This window comes from Lycorma delicatula, chromosome 10 (assembly GCF_047948215.1).
Source record: "Lycorma delicatula isolate Av1 chromosome 10, ASM4794821v1, whole genome shotgun sequence".
NCBI lineage: Eukaryota > Metazoa > Arthropoda > Insecta > Hemiptera > Fulgoridae > Lycorma > Lycorma delicatula.
Genome location: NC_134464.1, coordinates 10,791,069 through 10,813,060, shown reverse-complemented (window position 1 = coordinate 10,813,060; position 21,992 = coordinate 10,791,069). Strand labels below are relative to the sequence as shown.

Below are 21,992 nucleotides of genomic sequence, written 5' to 3'. Positions count from 1 at the left end.
ATACTTTACATGAATAAGAAGGTATTTAGTTTCCTTATTTATAAAATAATAAAGAGGAAATGATACATGAGTCTGAACATACTGCCCGCCAAAAATGATATGATTATTTTTTTATATTGTAATGAAATGTTATAGTAATAATATGAAAATATCAGTATATTATATAATAACAATATAATTGTAAATGAATGTATTATAAATGTAATGCAGTAATATAATATACAGTGCTGCATAGATTATGCCTTATTAAAGAACAATAAACAAAGTTTAAATGTGCATATAGGTTAAATATAATTTACAATTAAATTGTTGAATCTATACTTGGCTTAAAATTGTATTCATACTCATTTCACATATAGTAGAATAATAATTATGTAATTATATAATGCATAATACTCATAAAGCACAATGTATATCTTCTTAATGTGTAAAAAATCTCAATTGAATGACTGAATAAATAATCTCTAGTGTCGTATTGCACCTAGATAATAAATGAATAAAATAATCTGTTGTACCTAAAATCACACAGATCTAGAATTTCTTCTAGTGTGTTGTTCGTGGGTCCATTGGAGTGAAGGTATATCCCGTGGCCGGCATGTAACTCACATCACTGAATGATTAAGTGCACATTAATTGTACTAGAATCTTATAAATTTAGGATTTCTTCTAGTGTGTTGTTCGTGGGTCCATCAGAGTGAAGGTATATCCAGTGGCTGATATGCAACTCATGCCACTGATGAACTGTTTGTAAATAATGTTTATGTATACAATGTTGTGCATATGTATGTATATGTTGTATACATGTGTGCATATATGTAGTGTACTAACTAGTCTGTAGACTGTCTAAGAGTGTAAGAGCAATATGAACATGATATTATAATTAGTTAATATGAATATGCAGCTTAAAATATACAATGATACAAAATTTATGAACATATCAATAATCATATTTTTGAGAAAACAAATCAAGGAAATTATAATAGCAATAGAATATAATTATCAAATCAATCATATTATAAAATATAAATTAAATGAAATTGTAATAACAATAAAGTATGTAAAGAATAAACTTAATCATTAGAAATTGGTAATAAACAATTTATGCACAAGTCTTCAAAATTGGCCATTAAAGTATCTAAATCAAAAACCTTACTAGGTTATCAGAAACTGACAGTGTTACTTGCACAATGTGGATAACGTGATAGGATAACTGTAGTTGTGGATAATTTGCACAATCTGGATGTATGTTTTACTTCCAATGCATGGCGAAGTATTCTCATTGGTGATCAACCCTAAATCTCCAACAGAAAGGTTATGTGATAAATAGCATTGCTGTAAATAGATTGCATGATATTTTGAAATAGTTGCAAATGACCTAAGCAGTTGATTGGAATTTTTTGATAACTGAGTTCAGGTAATGATTTGCATGGACATTTAGTGAAACAGTGTCCTGATGATAGAGATTCTCAATTTAAAAGATGAATAAATTATGAACGATATTTTTGTCTCAATGGAAGTTGGAACCGTTGTGAGAAAAATTTGGGTAAGGGGTACCCCTAATTGTTATTAATCTTTTAAAGGTTGTGATAAATTACTGAAGTCAAGTCATATACTAATTACAGATGAATAACTTTGTTAGCAAGACATATAAAGCATAAGGTAAGTCTTACTCAAGGTTTAGGTTAGGTATTATAATTTGTCATAGCAAGCAGCCATGACAAATTATAATTGAACCGCCATGAATCTACTGCACAAGAAGAGAATGTTCGGTAAGGAATCACTCTAAAAGGTGGTAGCTGATCAAGTTGTTGAACCTGGGTTTCAGATTTCTGCTTGCCATGAGGAATCACAATGGATAGATTGAACCATGGTATTATTTATAAACAAGAAATCATCAATAGATTCATTATTTTCACTACCTAGTAAACTCCAAATTCACTAAAACACCAACTTTTCAATTTTATTTTACACACATCAGAATCATAATGCAGTTTATACTGAAATATAATAATATTTATAATGACAGATTATAAGTTTTATTATAAAATTGTTGCTACCTATATATTATTAAAGATTCTTTGATCATTTTTGGCAATTTAATTGTTTACCATTAATCATTAACTCTAATCTAAAGTCTACAATTATTTAATGTTCTGTTAATATTGTCAATGAATTTCTAACATGATCACAATCATACTTGTTTTTGTATTCATCTGACGTATAAGTTTTAGAGGCACTGAAAGAATTGACAATCAGGTAGGCGATTCTTGAGTGAACTGAACTGAAGTGTAATAAGATGATATTTGAAAAAATTCTTCTTCTTTTATGTTACTTATAGATGTCAATGATATTTTAACGAACAAACAAACTGGTGGAAGCTTTCTTAAATATTTCTAGTAGCCTGAATTATTACAAAACCATTAGGTCCTGTAATAAATGTTACAATTATATTAAGAAATCCTTTGATAGCATTTATTTCAATGGGATGACTTTCAGTTGCATCATAGTTGCCAATAGCAGCTGAGAATTGCCAATAGCATTAAGAAATTGTTTATGTTCATCAAACTGCAACTGGACATCTTCAGTAACTAATTTTATTACATCTGGTCCAAAGAGAATAAAATGATTGACGTAGTCACTCGGCCTGTGGTTTTTAAACCAATCAAAATATTGAGCTAATAGTTTTATTAATGATTCCAGTTTGTGTATTGATGATGGTTTGTTTATTTATTCTGCTTATGCTATTGAGAAATCTATTTGAGTATTAACATTAAACATGTAGTACAAATGATTAATAAATCTAAATAAATCTTATAAATTTATAAACCTAGCCTGATCTTTCTACTATATTATTTTTATAATTCAACTTATCTTTTTCATTGATAATTATTATCAGATAAACCACTATAACTCTCCCAAAGAGATTCTGTATAATTCATTTCACTAGTTATTTTTATCACAAATAACAGCGTAACCTTTTTTTGTTATTAAATATCTACTCAAATTAGATGATCAATTCTCATCTCTGATATCTAATGATGCATTTGGATTTATATTCTTACTGATATTTGAAATAAAATAACCTTTATTAAAATGAACATTTTCTTTTAGATCTAAATAACTTTGCATTTTCTATAATCAACTTGATGTGTATTATTGCCAGTTTCAAAATCATAATTTTTATTTATTATTCTCAATTTCTTGAGTACGTTACACTGCTTAATAAATGGGTAAATATTCTTTATAAATTTAAATCTACCATCTTGTATATATTTTTTTTGGTATTATTAACAACTGCTTTGTTTGTTTTAACTTCATCCATTTTTCATCTAATAGTGTTATTTGTTTCAAAATAAAGCATTGGTTTTGAAGCTGTTGTTTTAATATTTAACTCCTTTAAACTCCCATGTAGGATTGATTTAATGTTCAATATTTTTCCTGAAAATCATTAAATTACAATTCAAGCTGTGTTTGAATAACATTATATCTTCAAACACAATGCCTATTTCAAATTTTAAATCTTACATTGATGTGAACATCTCCTTTACTTTTTCATAGTCATTTAAAATAGTTTCAATAAAACTATTATAAATCTTTGTTGAATACTGAAATAACCTGACAAAATCTTGTAGTATTCATTAGTATATTTGTTGTTAGATCATGGATCTGTGACCCATACAATGAATGTGATAAATCGGATTTTAACAAATGATTATTTGGTGTACCAGTACAAATGATAGCTTTCACTCAAATCATAAATAAATGTTATTTCTAGATCAGGATTATACCTGTTCAGATCAATTTCTAACCTTAATTGTCTTTTATCATTAATTATTGACCTTATTGTTAATTCATTATAACTGTTTTCTTTTACCCACATTGAATCTCCAAAAGAATGTTTTTTTCTTTATTGTTATCTAAAAAATAAGCAGACCTATATTGATACTCCTGTCATTTATCATTCATAAATATTTCATAGCCACAACTTGTTATGCCTTAAAACACTGATATGCTTTAAATTAAGTTTTAACAGATAAAATATTATTTTCTTTATTGTTAATGAATAGAATACATTTAAAATTTCCATAGTAGTTTTTTCTTAAACTAATAAAATTTGATAAATTCATTTCAGCCACCTTTTGCATTTCTGTCAGTATCAAATACATGATTGTGCTCACTACCCAGATTAGACAATTTAAATGTATAAATCAATGAATCAACATTAACATTTCTAAATATCTTCTCTGGAATTGATCTTTCCTATCTTGATCAAAATGTTTAAATTCTAAACTATTCCCTTTATTTAGACCATGTTTTTAATTCTGAAATAGGTGTAACATTATAACATGGAATGTTTGAAGGAAATGACCTTGTCTGAGTGACCTTGTATTAAGTGTATTCTCAATACACCTGGTTTCATTTTGATTTGAGTTCCTTTCTGTTTCATGCAAGAAAATCTGTCCCAGTAAGTTACTATTAATTTGTTTTGAGTTACTGTTTAATGTGACTATAACAAGAAATATTTGTTTCTGTTTTACAATGTCTGACATGGCAATAATTACGATGGCATAAATTAATACTGTAGAAAGGAGAGTTAATTTAAAATATCCCTTTGATGGTGTCACTGGTCCTGCATTGCTATACATTAGTTTATTAATATTATTTCTACAATACCAAAAAAACACTTGGATATGATAGTTGAAATAATGTAAAGTTTTATAATATCATAATTAAATTATTTCACAATTAAATTAAAGGTAATGAAAAGTACCTCTCTGTATAGATTGCTCTTTGATGATAATAATATTAATAAAGATAAATTTTTTTTTTGTCTTCAGTCATTTGACTGGTTTGATGCAGCTCTCCAAGATTCTCTATCTAGTGCCAGTCGTTTCATTTCAGTATACCCTCTACATCCTACATCCCTAACAATTTGTTTTACATATTCCAAACGTGGCCTGCCTACACAATTTTTCCCTTCTACCTGTCCTTCCAATATTAAAGCAACTATTCCAGGATGCCTTAGTATGTGGCCTATAAGTCTGTCTCTTCTTTTAACTATATTTTTCCAAATGCTTCTTTCTTCATCTATTTGCCGAAATACCTCCTCATTTGTCACTTTATCCACCCGTCTGATTTTTAACATTCTCCTATAGCACCACACTTCAAAAGCTTCTAATCTTTCCTTCTCAGATACTCCGATTGTCCAAGTTTCACTTCCATATAAAGCGACCCTCCGAACATACACTTTCAAAAATCTTTTCCTCAATTAAATTAATTTTTGATGTAAACAAATTATATTTCTTACTGAAGGCTCGTTTAGCTTGTGCTATTCAGCATTTTATATCGCTCCTGCTTTGTCCATCTTTAGTAATTCTACTTCCCAAATAACAAAATTCTTCTACCTCCATAATCTTTTCTCCTCCTATTTTTACATTCAGTGGTCCATCTTTGTTATTTCTACTACATTTCATTACTTTTGTTTTGTTCTTGTTTATTTTCATGCGATAGTTCTTGCGTAGGACTCATCTATGCCGTTCATTGTTTCTTCTAGATCCTTTTTACTCTCAGCTAGAATTACTATATCATCAGCAAATCATAGCATCTTTATCTTTTCACCTTGTACTGTTACTCCGAATCTAAATTGTTCTTTAACATCATTAACTGCTAGTTCCATGTAAAGATTAAAAAGTAACGGAGATAGGGAACATCCTTGACGGACTCCATTTCTTATTACAGCTTCTTTCTTAGGTTCTTCAATTATTACTGTTGCTGTTTGGTTCCTATACATGTTAGCAATTGTTCTTCTATCTCTGTATTTGAACCCTAATTTTTTAAAAATGCTGAACATTTTATTCCAGTCTCCGTTATCGAATGCCTTTTCTAGGTCTATAAACACCAAGTATGTTGGTTTGTTTTTCTTTAATCTTCCTTCTACTATTAATCTGAGGCCTAAAATTGCTTCCCTTGTCCCTATACTTTTCCTGAAACCAAATTGGTCTTCTCCTAACACTTCTTCCACTCTCCTCCCAATCCTTCTGTATAGAATTCTAGTTAAGATTTTTGATGCATGACTAGTTAAACTAATTGTTCTGTATTCTTTACATTTATCTGCCCCTGCTTTCTGTGGTATCATTACTATAACACTTTTTTTGAAGTCTGACGGAAATTCCCCTTTTTCATAAATATTACACACCGGTTTGTATAATCTATCAATCGCTTCCTCACCTGCACTGCGCAGTAATTCTACAGGTATTCCGTCTATTCCAGGAGCCTTTCTGCCATTTAAATCTTTTAATGCTCTCTTAAATTCAGATCTCAGTATTGTTTCTCCCATTTCATCCTCCTCAACTTCCTCTTCTTCCTCTATAACACCATATTCTAATTCATTTCCTCCGTATAACTCTTCAATATATTCCACCCATCTATCGACTTTACCTTTCGTATTATATATTGGTGTACCATCTTTGTTTAACACATTATTAGATTTTAATTTATGTACCCCAAAATTTTCCTTAACTTTCCTGTATGCTCCGTCTATTTTACCAATGTTCATTTCTCTTTCCACTTCTGAACACTTTTCTTTAATCCACTCTTCTTTCGCCAGTTTGCACTTCCTGTTTATAGCATTTCTTAATTGCCGATAGTTCCTTTTACTTTCTTCATCACTAGCATTCTTATATTTTCTACGTTCATCCATCAGCTGCAATATATCGTCTGAAACCCAAGGTTTTCTACTAGTTCTCTTTATTCCGCCTAAGTTTGCTTCTGCTGATTTAAGAATTTCCTTTTTAACATTCTCCCATTCTTCTTATACATTTTCTGCCTATCTTTTTTACTCAGACCTCTTGCGATGTCCTCCTCAAAAATCTTCTTTACCTCCTCTTCCTCAAGCTTCTCTAAATTCCACCGATTCATCTGACACCTTTTCTTCAGGTTTTTAAACCCCAATCTACATTTCATTATCACCAAATTATGGTCGCTATCAATGTCTGCTCCAGGGTAAGTTTTGCAGTCAACGAGTTGATTTCTAAATCCTTGCTTAACCATGATATAATCTATCTGATACCTTGCAGTATCGCCTGGCTTATTCCAAGTGTATATTCTTCTATTATGATTTTTAAATTGGGTGTTGGCAATTACTAAATTATACTTCGTGCAAAACTCTATAAGTTGGTCCCCTCTTTCATTCCTTTTGCCCAGCCCGTATTCACCCACTATATTTACTTCCTTGCCTTTTCCAATGCTTGCATTTCAATCTCCAACTATTATTAAATTTTCATCTCCTTTTACATGTTTAATTGCTTCATCAATCTCTTCGTATACACACTCTACCTCATCATCATCATGGGCGCTTGTAGGCATATAGACATTAACAATCATTGTCGGTTTAGGTTTTGATTTTATCCTTATCACAATAATTCTATCGCTATGCGTCTTGAAATACTCCACTCTCCTCCCTATCTTCTTGTTCATCACAAAACCTACTCCTGCCTGCCCATTATTTGACGCTGAGTTAATTACTCTAAAATTACCTGTCCAAAAGTCGCCTTCCTCTTCCCACCGAACCTCACTAATTCCTACTATATCCACCTTCATCCTACCCATTTCCCTTATTAAATTTTCTAGCCTACCAACCTTTTTCAAGCTTCTAACATTCCAAAAAAAGATAAATTAAATATGAATAAATTAAAATGATATAATAATATGAATTGTTGCGAGCCCAATTCCAATGTTCAATAATGTCTGAATCTCCAAAAATTACTTTTTCTGGTATTAAATATAAATTAAAGTATTGAAATATAGAACATTCAATATCTGGAGTTGGAGTACCAAAAATATATTCAAATAAAAACCGCCTTGGTGCCATACCTTGGTTAGGTGTATTTATTTTGTCTATTAACCTTGCTGGTTCATATTTAGTAGTCAATAAAATATATTGTTCAGTTATATTTAAAGAATATATTTTCATAAGTTATAATGATCATTATATGTTTCACATTTTAACTTAATTTGTATTACATTATTGAAAAATACATGTAATTTACTGTATGTACATGTTAAGTGTATGAAGTCTAACATGTTAAGTCTAACATGTATGAAGTTAACATGTTAAGTCTAACATGTATGAAGTTAACATGTTAAGTGTATGAAGTCTAATATTGTTTAGTCCAAATAAATATCTGGACTAAACAATATTAGTATTAGATACATTGTTATATTATTAATATAATATATATTTATCTGCTTATTATTAAATAACAAATAACTTGTTTTATCTTTGCTTTGAATCATTATCTAACCACAGAACCATTGGTTTAATTGCTGTGTATGATTTGACCTTGTATTGAAATTATTGCATCATTTGTATAAAGAAGGATGTTACTGGAAGAATATCTACCATCTTAACCATATCATTAATATAAAATATAAATAATGGAGATTCTAAACTAAACTGTTAATACATTTCTCCACCTTTACAACTTGTTTTGCAGTAATTCCCTCTCAAATTATAATTAGAGAAGTTTAAATTTCTGTTAAACATGCAGTGCTTGGGGGTTTCATAGAGCAGTTTTTTGAATTCCACATTTTTGTTTGTTATGTACTATGTTTAGGTGAAAGGTCTTAACAGTACTGTTAGCAGTAGACTTATCTAAATGAACATTTGAAAAATACATTTTTACAGTAAAACTTTAATGCCTTATTGATCTTAATACTACTTAAAAACTGCAAGCTTTATGTTTCTTAAAATACATAAAAGATACATACATATTTTATATTTCTAAATTCTGTAATACCTAATTTATATCTTTACGGCTACAGGACTTTGCTTAGTCACAAGCAATATTTTTAAACAAAAAGTAATCCAGAAGTTCCTAAAATTAGCTGGTAAAAAATCAGAAAAATTACTCTCCTATATCCTCCTGAAAGTGTCTCCTTCTGTATATATAACATGATTCCACCATTGTTTTCATGAATGGAAACGCTTCTGGAAGTCATCTCTTATCAAGACTTAGGCTTTAATTTCATCTTCAGAAAGAGAAAGAAATCACATAGGGTCTAATGAGTTGGGAAGATGTGGGATAACTGCCTATTAGTAGTAAATAGGCAACAAAAATTTACACACAAAGTAATACGTAAGCAAATTTTGTGCCAATTTGCTGCGTGTTGAGCTCCATGAAAGAATTCGCTGAAAGCACCTCACGATAAACCTGCAATCTCACAAATAATGTGGATTGTCCTCCTTTAGTCTTTTAGAATAGTTTTAAACACTTCTGTTACAGTTTGAGGCATGTTTTAAAATAAAGAATGTGCAGAATGCTCACAAACTATAGTCTGTTTTTAAAATATTGGACCAATTTACACTTGTATTTAGCCTAAAGCATGTTTCCCAAATGCTTGCTTAAGAGTCTGATAATTTTCTACAGCCAACTAGTCAAATCTGTTGCTCTGTAATGGCTCTCGCTTTTACTTCACCATAGAATTACAAAGAAACATAAACACACCATTACAAAGTCACAAAATATAAAATCACTGATCTACATAACTCCACTTGACCGACTAACTAGCAGAAGTCCAGGTTATACTATGTAGGGAAACACAATTACAATACAAACAGTTCATATTACAATAATTAATGTAATATATGAGATATACATATAAAATATTTAATTTAATATTAATTTATTAATATTAAAATTTTGGAACATTTGAGTAGCATCTTCTATGTGACTGCAATGAAGAATCATCCAATATTTATCCACGGAACAAGCTGGTATATTGGATCGCTCTTATAGTGAATGTAGTATACAGAGTTAATAATTTAAAATGTGACACTGACATTTCAAAACGAGAAAAAGCAGGAATACTGTGTAATTAAGAGCTGTAATGCATCTCCCTTTAAACTATAAGAACAAATTCTGTATATGTAGTTTTTCTAATTTCCTTCTACTGAAAATAAAAGACTGGTGGAATTATCCTAAGTATAATTAGAATTTTAATTAATAATTAAAAATAACATTAAATTACTTAAATTAAATTAACTGAACCTCTTGTCCATGTGGAAGATCCTTTTTTGATTCTTCTTCAGTGTCATATTTTATTATGGTACTTTCTTTTTTCTCAGTATTGTCACCAACTGCTTTATTCGCAGTTTCTTCAGCTACTATTTCAGATTTGGTAGTAGTTCTACATTCTTCAACGCTTACATTATTTTTTATTGTCACATGCTCTTCAGAACTAACTTCACTATCGTTTACTTCTTTTATTGTAAGTATATCTTTATCATCAGATTCTTTGTGATTTTCTTCTGAATTATTATCATTTACAACTCTTTCTTTTTTACAATCTTCAGAGTCATCAGCACTTATTTCATTATATTTTATACTCTCAATACCATTGACAGGACTCTAAAAAGAGAGAATAAACAATCAGTATAAATTTTACATTACACTACCAAAAAAAATCTGAAAAAATATTTAATATTTCTACTTAACCCCTACCAGGTAAATTTGTATAACCAAAAATTAAATTATTTTTCAAGGTTTTTAAAGATTACCTGTTTTTTAAGCCACAATTTTTTAAACAATTTTTTTATAAAAAAAAAAAAAAGAAAAAAAAAAGAAAATTAAAACTTGTCTTGTCCTTCTAAAAAAGATAAAAATAAACAATAACAATAATAAAATCCAAATAACTAACAATTATAAATTAATAAAATATGAAGATGAACAAAAGAGAATGGACAGAATAGTAAAACTATTTACCAAATGTCTAAAGAAAAGTATAAACATAACCAATGCAATTAGTCAATTAGTTTATAAGAGCCACAAAATAAATCAAACAAAACAACGGTTACATGACTACTAACACTGATCTTACGCTGCAGAACTAATTACATTATGAATGAATAATTTCTGAATAATATTAGAAACATAATGATTTATTCTAACCAAAACAAAACAGGACAAAAATTGTAAATGAAATATTACATCAAAGTCCAGAAAGGGATTCTGTTTTCAAAGATCTGCCAATCAGTATTTTATTTTTGTTTTATCCAAAGCATCTTATGAAAGAGTAGCGATAAAGTAGCAGTCAAGATAAACTACTGAATAAATGTAATTAACAGAAAAATTGAAGTTAAAGAACATTGTGTAGGTAAAAGGAATAATTTCTTTACTTTAATTCTAGAAATAATTACAGAAGGAAAAATAATATTCCTAATTGAAGTCTGATTAATAAAAGAATAATTTTCATCAAATTAAAAGTACATTTATTTGAAATGCGGCAGGCATTTCAATAAACCTTGAAATAAGAAACAACTATTTAATCTCTACCTTATTTGTTTTATTAATCATGACATGTGCTATAAGAATGCATTTACTACTGAGAAGATCGATAGAGAAAAAGAAACAGAAAGATATAAAGAGATGGCAGATCAACACTAAAAAGAAAAATAAATAAAAAACAACAAATAAAATAGTTGGCAGCTTTCATAAATGATGACAGGTGCTCTGAAATTAGATACAAACTTGTGAAAATAAATGTAACATGATTCATTGATTATGACTAAAATAAAAGACATGACCATGAGTGAAAACAGCACGTAGTGAACTGAATCAGACATAGGATAAAAGGTGATGAAGCAATATTAATTATAAAAGTGTTTTCCATATTACTGTGTTAAAATCTGGTTTTAAAAGTTATGTTAAGAGGGTTTTTAAAACAATGAAATTAATGTGTTATTACTATAAACAAAAACTAATCTAACATATGAAAATATAACTTTACGTGCAGAAAATAAAACAAAAGATAAGTAAATTCAGCTACAAAATGAAAACGCTTATAGATAAATAACAAAAGAATTATTGTAAATATATGTAAATTAATACTAATAATAATAATAATATTTTCATTCTTATATTATAGGTAATGAAGTGAATATTTCAAACTATAACTACTTTGTAATGGTTGTTGATATAAAAAATTAACTATTGATTTTAAAAAGTAGGAAATAATTAAATGATATTATAATTTAAATAAATACTTCAGTATATTTATAAAATACAAAGATTATTGTAAATTTGTAAACAGCTGCATAATTTTTGATCAGAATCATTTATTAATTACGGTAACACAGATGAATATAAAATACTTCAAATTAAGTAATGAAATATTTACTTCAATACAAATCATCCATCATACAGGATTGTTACTTTTTTTTAGTATAACATGGTAATATTTACTCAAAATAATATTATTATTTTTTTATGAATAATAACAGTAATTGTAAAAACTAAAAATGAATCTTTTATTAAAAGTAATATAAATTTGTTTCAAAACAAACACTACTGGTATTTTATTTACACATAAAACACAGTATTCTAAAAATTAATTTATTAAATTTAAAAATTTTGTTCAGTTAATAAAACAATGACTGTTAATCCTGAAACATCAGCATTTAAATTCTCAGCTTTTTTTATTTTATTTTTTGGTGACAATTATATTTCAAGTATAATATAAAACCAGATAAAAATAGTATAAGCAATAGTTATAATAATCAATTTATTAATTATATGAGTAAAAGTAAAATCTATAATTATATGATTAACAGATGTATTTGACAAATTCTGTCAAATACACTTCTGTTAATCATCAGCTTTATAAAGTAATATCATGAAATATCAAATATTATGCATAATTAACATTTATATATTGCATACTATTTATAGTTAATTACCAGTAATTTTGGAATTCATTAAAAAAAATTACTTTTAAATTATCAGTTTAATGTTACGTACAACAAAATTAATTATGTACTATCAAATGTTCCATATTCACTGAGCATTCAAGCAGTTCCTAGAATGGGAAATATTTTTAAACTGTATATTCACGAATGCACTGACAAAATGCAATAGATTTTTATTTCTATTCATATCAATGAATAGATATCGTTTATTTATTATAGCCATTTGCTCGTATATCTTAATGTTTCAAAGAAACAGGTTGAAGATATTCCGTTTAAATAATCTCCACAAGATTCATCTTCATAGTCATTACAGTCTTCATAGTCACAATCAAAATTATCTTCAGTGTTGAAAATATTTCAGATTTGTTATTTCCAACATCAAAATGGAATTACGGATAGATAGACGTGTATATAATATGAAGAAGAGGAGAGTCGTGTTTATTTTACAACCATCCTGATCATGAGTCTAGCCTTTTTGCAACAACTCCAGGATAGGAAAAAAGAGTTCCCAGATGACCTCATAAGTTGAGCCACCATTCCACTAAGAGACAGTTGCACCATTGACTACAGCCTGATTAGCTAAACAGACTAAGCCGATATTGTGGTAATATTTACCACCTTCACATCTTATTTTAGTATAGTATTAAATTTCAGAAGATATTTGTACCAGGCCTGGTAGGCATTTGAGTAATTAAACTTATTTTGTACAATCAATGTATCTATAGCCTCAACATATCTGATCTAAACTCACACAACTGAAAATAATGTGAAAAGGATTTAGGTTAAGGAAAACTGGTGGATAATGAGAAAGATGATTTTCCCATGATTGAACAACATTAAACAGCCTCACCCCGGGGATAGCTGATTTCTAATCAATGATTTCTAGATTTGAAATCAATGATTTTGTTTTGATGAAATTTTCGAAGGCGGACATTTTTTCTATGGCAACTGAAGATGGAGTTTCAACTCTGCCGAATTTCTTATCTCTCTACTTGGTTCTCAGTAATGGGCCACAGTAATGTTGGTGGCTCAGTAGCAGCGCCAGCCAATCGTTCAGCCTACAGGCAGCACATTTGTAAACAGTATTCGAATGCTCAAAAACCGCATTCGAATGGTGTATTTTTGTCTCGTCTTATTTTATTTTTTTAAAAATTGTTATCCACCTCTAGCAGTAATGATATGCTGGATGTGCTGGTTTTTCACGTCTCTGCAGTTTAGGTCAGAAAAGTTTAGCAAAAGATTTATTACCTGATGTCCCATTAAAAAGATGCATACGGTAAATAAAATTTTGTTTAAAAACTGAAGCAAAGATAGGTGAATACAATTAAAAATGAATTTAAAAATCATTAGATGCGTTTTAATATAGAGAAAATCTATTAGCAATTATGTATTGATATGTATGTATTCATACATATGAATACATATGGTACTAGTAACTTATGTTACTACTAAAGGTATCTTAGCATTTATTCACAAAAAAGTAAAATTAAAAGTATGTAACAGTATAAGAAAAAATCTAAAAGTACTTTAAAATGAGCTGATGCTCATACCACTACTCATACTGCTGATATTACAACTTTACAAAAATTATTAACTAAGCATTAGTAATTATTTAAGTTTTATTTATCATTTTGACCTTTTTCATAATTGACAAAAAACTTACAAGCATTGTAGTTTGTGATAAATACAGACAAAAACATCTAATAAAAAAATAACATTATTAGATAAATTTATAAATACAGGTAACTGACAGTTTTTATATTTATACTGTGATTACCTATCATCTAGGAGACTAAGAGAGTTAACAATTCTCAATACTTCAGTTTATATTAATAATTTTCAATAATTAATTAACAATTACCTAATTTCAGTATACTTTGAAAAAAAGCTGTAACATTATACTAGCACACAGGATATGTATGTAGCACAATAAACAGTAAGCAGTAGGATTTTAAAAAAGACTTCCTAGAAATAAAACCACTTGTTCAAGAATTTTATTCCCAGTTCTATTCTAGGGTTGTTATAGATATCTTTTTAAATAAATATTTTAAAACTATTGTTGTGTATTCATATCTTTCATTATGCCTACAAACTGATTTAAGAGTATAATAAAATATGGGACATAGAATGTAATGGGAAGACATAAAATATCATATGATATAATTAGAGAATGACAGTGAACCTTAAGAATAAATAATCTCTACTCAGTTGCAAAGTAGTAATAAAATAATCACATTAAAATAAAGCAGAATAATAAACAAAACAACTAAGCAGATTTTCTTAGTAATTAAATATTAAATAAATAATATATTTATTTATTTTATCTTCCTAATGTGCACAACAGCCCAATGAGGTGAGGATGATATGTATGACATATAAATGAGATGTTATCTTGTATAGATCAGCCAACCACTCCTGAGACATGTGGTTAATTAAACCCCAACCACCAAAGTATACCGGTAACCAATGTCTAGTATTCAAATCCATATAAAACCAAATAGCTTTTATAGGATTTGAACCTCAGAACCTTCGACTTCAAAAATCAGCTGCTAAACAGCTGATTTATGAAGGAGAATTAACCATTTGACCAGCCCAAAGGGCTAAATACTCAAATGTATGGCTGTAAATTTAAACAGTATTATGATCTGAATAAGTAGTATGATCTGAGATGAGTATAGAAATTTTAACTTCAAATCATTTTCATACTTATTTACATAAATTCACTTTGAAATTAAAATAAATACTTCAGTTTCATTTAACTGTAAATTTACTTTGACTGTTTTTATATATTTCAATTTTAATGAGTAATTTTTTAAGACAAGTATCCTTAATTGTAAGGTTACATACATCCTTACCTCTATGCAAGGATTCTTGGCCAAGTGATATTTTTAAGACTGCTCTCAATGAAAAATAATAATGAAAATTAAAAAAAAGTACAGATGCTAAGACTAGAATGACTGTTTATTACAGTTATTTCTTTTCTTATATCAAATAAATTATTATTCAATGGATAATACAAAAGAGGCATTTGCTATTTTTAAATTCTAAAAGAAACTTATAAAAATAAAATTGTTAAGAAATCAAAAAAATTCATTCAGGCAAAACCTTATTAAAGATTCTATAAGTTTTTTTATAAATATTTAAAGTATTAGACTTAAAGCATTACATTTGCATAAAGTTTTGTAAATTTTTTCATGATCATAAAAATGTAAATTCCAAATCTACAGCATAATTATATTATAAGAAAAAAGAATGAATTAAAATTACAATCCACAGATTTGCTCTTTATAAAAGAATCCTTCTTATGAAGGTATTAGGTATTATAGTAGATTAGAAATGTATTTAAATGTTAAACAATAAATATTTGACAAAAAATTAAGGTAATTATTAAAAAAGATTTACTGTAATATTGCAAAATAACTTGTCAATTTTGAATTTAAAATGCAGAGTTGTAATTTAGATTGTTTTTTTACAAGAAAAATTTATATTTACTATTATTATATTTTGTATTTTAATTTATGAAATGTAATTAGATAGGCTACAGCCTACCACTTTTTTTTCTGTTTAGCCTCCAGAACCACCGTAAAGTATTACTTCAGAGGATAAATGAGGATGGTATGTAAGAATGTAGATGAAGTGTAGTCTTGTACAGTCTCAGGTCAATCATTCCTGAGATGTGTGGTTAAATGAAAACAACAAAGAACACCGGTGTCCACAATCTAGTATTCAAATCTGTATAAAAGTAACTGCCTTTATTAGGATTTGAGCCTTAGAACTCTCGACTTCAAAATCAGCTGATTTGCGATGACGACTTAACCATTAGGCCAAACCGTTGGGTAGGCTACCAGCCTGGAAGCTTACAACTTCACAAATATGAATTATGAAATGATAAATCAATAAGAATTATAATTTGTATCATATCATTTTCAATGATTTACTGACACATCTTTTATCTTTTAGAACAAAGAACACAGAATAAGCTATTTGACTCTAAATATAAAATAAGAAGGAAAATGAACTACCGAGTGTCCCATGTAGAATGTAGGATTTAAAATGTGAACCGTTATCACTCTATTAGGTTGGCAGTATTCCAACTTCATTTTACATCTCTTTGTGTTGCGATCAATTGTTATGATGCATTACAGGAAAGAACAACGCATTGTTATAGTGAAAATTCATTATAAGTGTAGAGAAGGTTACTTGGAGACTGCAAACTATGTGGAATTTTTGGTCAGCAAAATGAACCTGATCAGATACAATTTCAAGAAATTGAGAAATTAAAAATTGAGATCAACAGGTTCAATTGTAAGCATTACATCACCCAATTATTCTCAGGCTAGTCAGTCAGTTGAAAACATTGCTGACATGAGAGAAAATATTAATGGAGGTCACAGTAAACTGGCCATTCCAAGAAACACCATGCAGCAATTCCAAAAAATCTGCATTTGCACACATACATGATTCAACTGACATACGAATTTAAGGCAAGAGACTCCATCAAAAACTCTTGGGAGTTTCCAAGTGATTCCATAAACCATCAAAAATTTGTGAATTGGGTATTTGAAAACCAAATAGCGAGTGGCAATTTTTCAAAGAAAATCACCTTTAGCAATGAGGTATGAGAAATTTTCAAATCAACAGATTCATCAACAAACAAAATTTTTGTATTCAAAGTTTAGAGAACCTTTGAATGACTAATGAGAAGCAGTTAGTTACACAACATAAGTTTTTGCTGTCTCAATAGCCTAAAAAAAATCACATCTGGTTTTAGGAGGTCAGCGCAAGCTGTTGCGCTACACAGAAAAGATTAATTTATTGTGAGAAAAATTTCCTCTCTGCCTCATTCCATCCAGTGGTGATTAAACTGACCTCAAGATCTTGTGATTTGATACCGTTGACTTATTTCTTTGAATGTTTATGTTATTTTAACAAACCACAAACACTTCCTAGGCTCAAGTGCAAGATTTGAAGTATTAGCAAAATTGAGTTACAATTATACAGAGAGATCAATCATCAAGAATTTCAACAAAAGAGGAAGAGTGTCGTAGCGGTGTCATGGGACAACATTTGTCAGAAACAGAGTTTCATGATTAATTTCAAATTACATTTCACATTAAAATTTAAGTATTTGTATTTAATAACTAATAATTTTGTTAAAATTTTAAATCTTACATTCTTTGTGGAACACCCTTTGATATGAAGCAAATATTTTGACAAGAAAATGCTAAATACAAATAAAAGCTAAATAAGAATAAACTTAAAAAAAAGTATTAGTCACAACAAAGGTACTTCTGTACGGGTGAATCCCTTTGAATAGATTAGACAAAGATGTAAACCCATTTCGGTGTATCTAATCAGTTTTTAACATTTTTGTTGTTATATAACTCCAAAAGAAAGAAAATTGTATAATCAGTGATAAGTATTCTCAAAGGATTTGAAAGAGACCAGAGGAAAAATACAATTATTGGTCAGCAAATGTACAATTCCATTTGTTTGATAATAATATAAGCAGTCCACATTAAAGAAATAAACTAAGGAAATTTTTACTAGGCTTAAAAGCTGTGTAATGTAATTTTTTTTTCACTGTTTAAGATTTTGTAATTAAGTCTACATTTTATTGCATTATACCGATGCCCTGTTTTGGGGATAGTATTAAAAATGACTATTTCAACTTAAAAAGAATTACTTGATAATCATAAAATACATCATGAAAGATCAGCAATGGATAAAAACTGCAATAAATATAACCTTGATTATATGAGGATCAGTTAATAATTAAAGAGACAAAAGTCAACAGCAAAAAACTACTCAACTTAAATCGCCAGAGGTTCAAACTGGTATCCCTGACAAACAAAATGCTAGCCGTTTGAAAAAAGTTCCCATTATTATAACCTCTTTTGTTTATTTCAAATGTTGGTTCCACTGGAGATGTGTACTGTAAAAGTACAGAATGTTGGGATAAGATTTATATTTTTTGAAGATTTAAATCGGAATCAAATCCACTTGCGGATGTTAAAACAGTAAGGTTAAAAGTGTATTAATCATGAAAATTTTTATAAATAGATTAAAAATTCTTCATTCTACAAAGTAGATTGAAATTCAGTGGACATTTCGACAGAAGCTTTGCCAAATCACATTTAAAAATGATGATCTTATTTGCAAGGACAGGCACATAAAAATTTGGAAAATTGCTGGAATTTGTAGTGCGAATATTGGCACTGTCCATTCCATTACCCGTGATAAGCTGAATTACCAAAAAACGTGTTCAAGCTGGGTTCTGAGACGGTTGACCCAAAATCACAGACACATGAATTCACATTTGTATGGAACTTAAACAAAAATGTTAGCGGAAGGTAATGCTTTAATAGATGGCAAAATAACTTGCGATAAAGCCTGTATTCATAATTTTGTGCCGGAATCCATATGTCAGATTATGGGATGGAAACGTCTAAATTCACTTACCAGGAAAAAATTCAAGATTATACGTCAGCCGGTAAAGTGATGCTAACAGTTCTTAGGACTATAAAGGCCAAATTTATTGTAATTATTTGGGAGAACAGAATACAATCCATAGAAAGTAATATTGTGACGTTATAGAAAATAAAGTGAAACCTGCAATATCCTAATTCTCTTTAAAAAGTGTAGTTCTTCTGCAAGATAACGCCCACTCCCATACCCCTTAAAATACATAGTAAGCTACTCAAAATCTGGATTAGGAGGTCTTGTCGCATTCATCTCACAGAATCAGATTTTTGTTCAGTCTTCTTAAAGAGTTTTAACATGACTCCAAGTTTGACAGCGATGGATAAATTAAGTTCACAGAATGATGGGACAAGTATCTAAATATAGACGGAGATTATGTTAAAAATATTGAATGAGTTGTTATTGAATAAGTAATAATTTTTCTACAATCATTTGTCTGTTTCATTATTGAAAAACCCTTTTAAAAGCACCATGCTATTCATAAATTCTCAAAGAAAAACTAATATTTCAATGTTTCCAAATATAAAAATTATAAGTAAAATTTGTATATTTTCTACCAATTTTTACAAACCACCTGATTTATAACAAAACCATTCAGGGGAAGAGTAACACTCCTTTTGTCAACTACAGCATAAAAGCAAAACACTTTAATTTACATGTGAATAATTTAAATGTAAGAAATGACTAATTGATGGAATAAAAAGTAGTTGTGATCTAATAATGGACAAATTATCTTTTATTAACAAACCATTAAAAACGTGATATAACAGAAAATCTTCTTTGATAATTTGTAATTCTCTTACTTAAAAAAAGAATTCAATAAATATTTTAAGTTAACACAAAAATTCATTCATTTCAATAATAAATTTATCATAAAAGGTTTCAATAAAAGTAAATTTTTTATAGCAATATCGTCTGAAATTTTTTTTTATTGTGGTGAATAAATCTATTATTCCAAAAATTAAAATTATTGTACGATGAAAACAAACAAATAAATTTAAGAAATAAATAAAAAAATAAATATTAAATCATATTTATTAAAATTATTACGTAACATTTACATATTCTGTAAATTTCTGAAGTTAGAAGAAATAATAGTTATCTTAAAATTATAATTAAATTACTAAACATTCACAGAATAAAAGCCAATAAGGTTATAAAAGTAGTTTTAACTAATAGAAATATTTATCGGCAGCCGACCTGCGTTTGGCTTCGTTGTGCTACAATATCTTGTAATGATCGCTGTACAATTAAAAGATGATTTTGAATTTCAATCGGTAGCCGCTGTAAAGTAAGCAGTTCATTTTGGATCTCTGCCAACTGCTTTTCAATATCCGCTTTAAATTCTAATCCAACAAATGCCACTTTTTTATTTTTTGAACGTCTTCCTTCTTCAGATAATGAACTTCTTTTAAGGGATGACTTTTCTTCAGAACCCCTTCGAGATGATTTTTCTTCAGACTCTTTTTGCTTTTCTTTTTTTACCTGTTTCTGAAATTATAAAAACCATTAATTTATATCTAAAAAGAATAATCGTTCATTTTATAGTAAACAAACCAAACGTTTTGTTCATAGATAAACCAAAGGTAACTCAAAGGAACATTTGATTTAAACTTGATTCACCTCAAGCAAATAAAATAATTAAATTAAATTTTACACTTTCTTCTATGGCAAAGATAAAGTGTTGAGAAAAAAACAGTGATATCTACTAACACGCCGACCTTTGTTTTGTTTTTTCTGTGAACCTTTTACTCTCTCCCACCATTCACATCTCTTCCACTATCATAGTGCCGTTATGAATAAAAACAAAAAAAATGCAACCATCTTTTTTCAACTTAAGGAATTAGTTATTTTTTTATCTAAATAATAGCTATTCTATACGGCGATAAATACAATCAGTTCCTGTACTTATTCACCTACAAGGGTGAATATACTCGCATTTTGATTGGCCACGTTACGTACGAGGCGTGTGAGAAAAGTAATGAGACTGACTTTTTACTTACCAAAGATTTATTTTTTCAAACAACAATATTATCCCCTTCAAAGTAGTTCCCTTGGGCAGCTATAAACCAACGGAGTCGTTCCCACTCTTGGTAGCAGCGCTGGAAGGCTTCTTCAACTGGTAGGGCTTTTAACCGGTCGGTCACAGTCTTTTAAATGTTCTCCAGAGTTCCAAAATGACGTCCTTTTAGGACACGTTTCAATTTCGGAAAAAGGAAAAAGTCACAAGGACTCAAATCAGGTGAATAGGAGGGTTGAGGAACCGTAGGAATGCGTTTTGAGATAAAAAAATTCCCTGATGGAAATGGCCGTGTGACACGGGCCATTGTCATGATGAAGCATCCACTTGTCTGCAATGTCTAGTCTCACGCGAATTACTCTTTTCCTGAGCCTTTCAAGGAAACCTTTGTAAAACATTTGGTTCACAGTTTGTCCTGGAGGAACAAATCCTTTATGCACGATACCCCTACTGTCAAAAAAGCAAATCAGCACGGTTTTGATCTTTGATTTGCTCATCGACATTTTTTCGGTCGAGGAGATGACGGACTGTGCCACTCTTCGCTTTGTTACAGAATCGTATCAAATATCCAGGATTCATCACCTGTGATCACACGTTTGAAGAATTCTGGTCATTATCACTCCTCTCAAGAAGATCCACGCACACGTTTCTTCGATTGTCCTTCTGTTCCGTTGTGAGGTTTTTCGGCACCGATTTACCTATCGCATGTCCAAATCGTCTGTCGAAATTTTATGTTCGGTGAAA

General features: G+C 29.1%; 1 protein-coding gene across 11 annotated transcripts in view; it reads right to left on the bottom strand.

Annotated features, from left to right (window-relative positions):
* The window catches only part of LOC142330832 (uncharacterized), a 117,623-nt gene that overhangs the window by 28,058 nt on the left and 67,573 nt on the right, over nucleotides 1-21,992 (bottom strand). For 10 of the 11 annotated variants that reach the window (XM_075376276.1, XM_075376284.1, XM_075376285.1 and 7 more), the window contains 2 exons: nucleotides 20,429-20,719; nucleotides 10,050-10,409 (listed from right to left, as the gene is read on the bottom strand). In XM_075376276.1, coding sequence (XP_075232391.1) covers nucleotides 10,050-10,409; nucleotides 20,429-20,719 — 651 coding nt within the window. The remainder of the gene's footprint in view (nucleotides 1-10,049; nucleotides 10,410-20,428; nucleotides 20,720-21,992) is intronic. The other variant, XM_075376286.1, reaches the window with a different exon arrangement.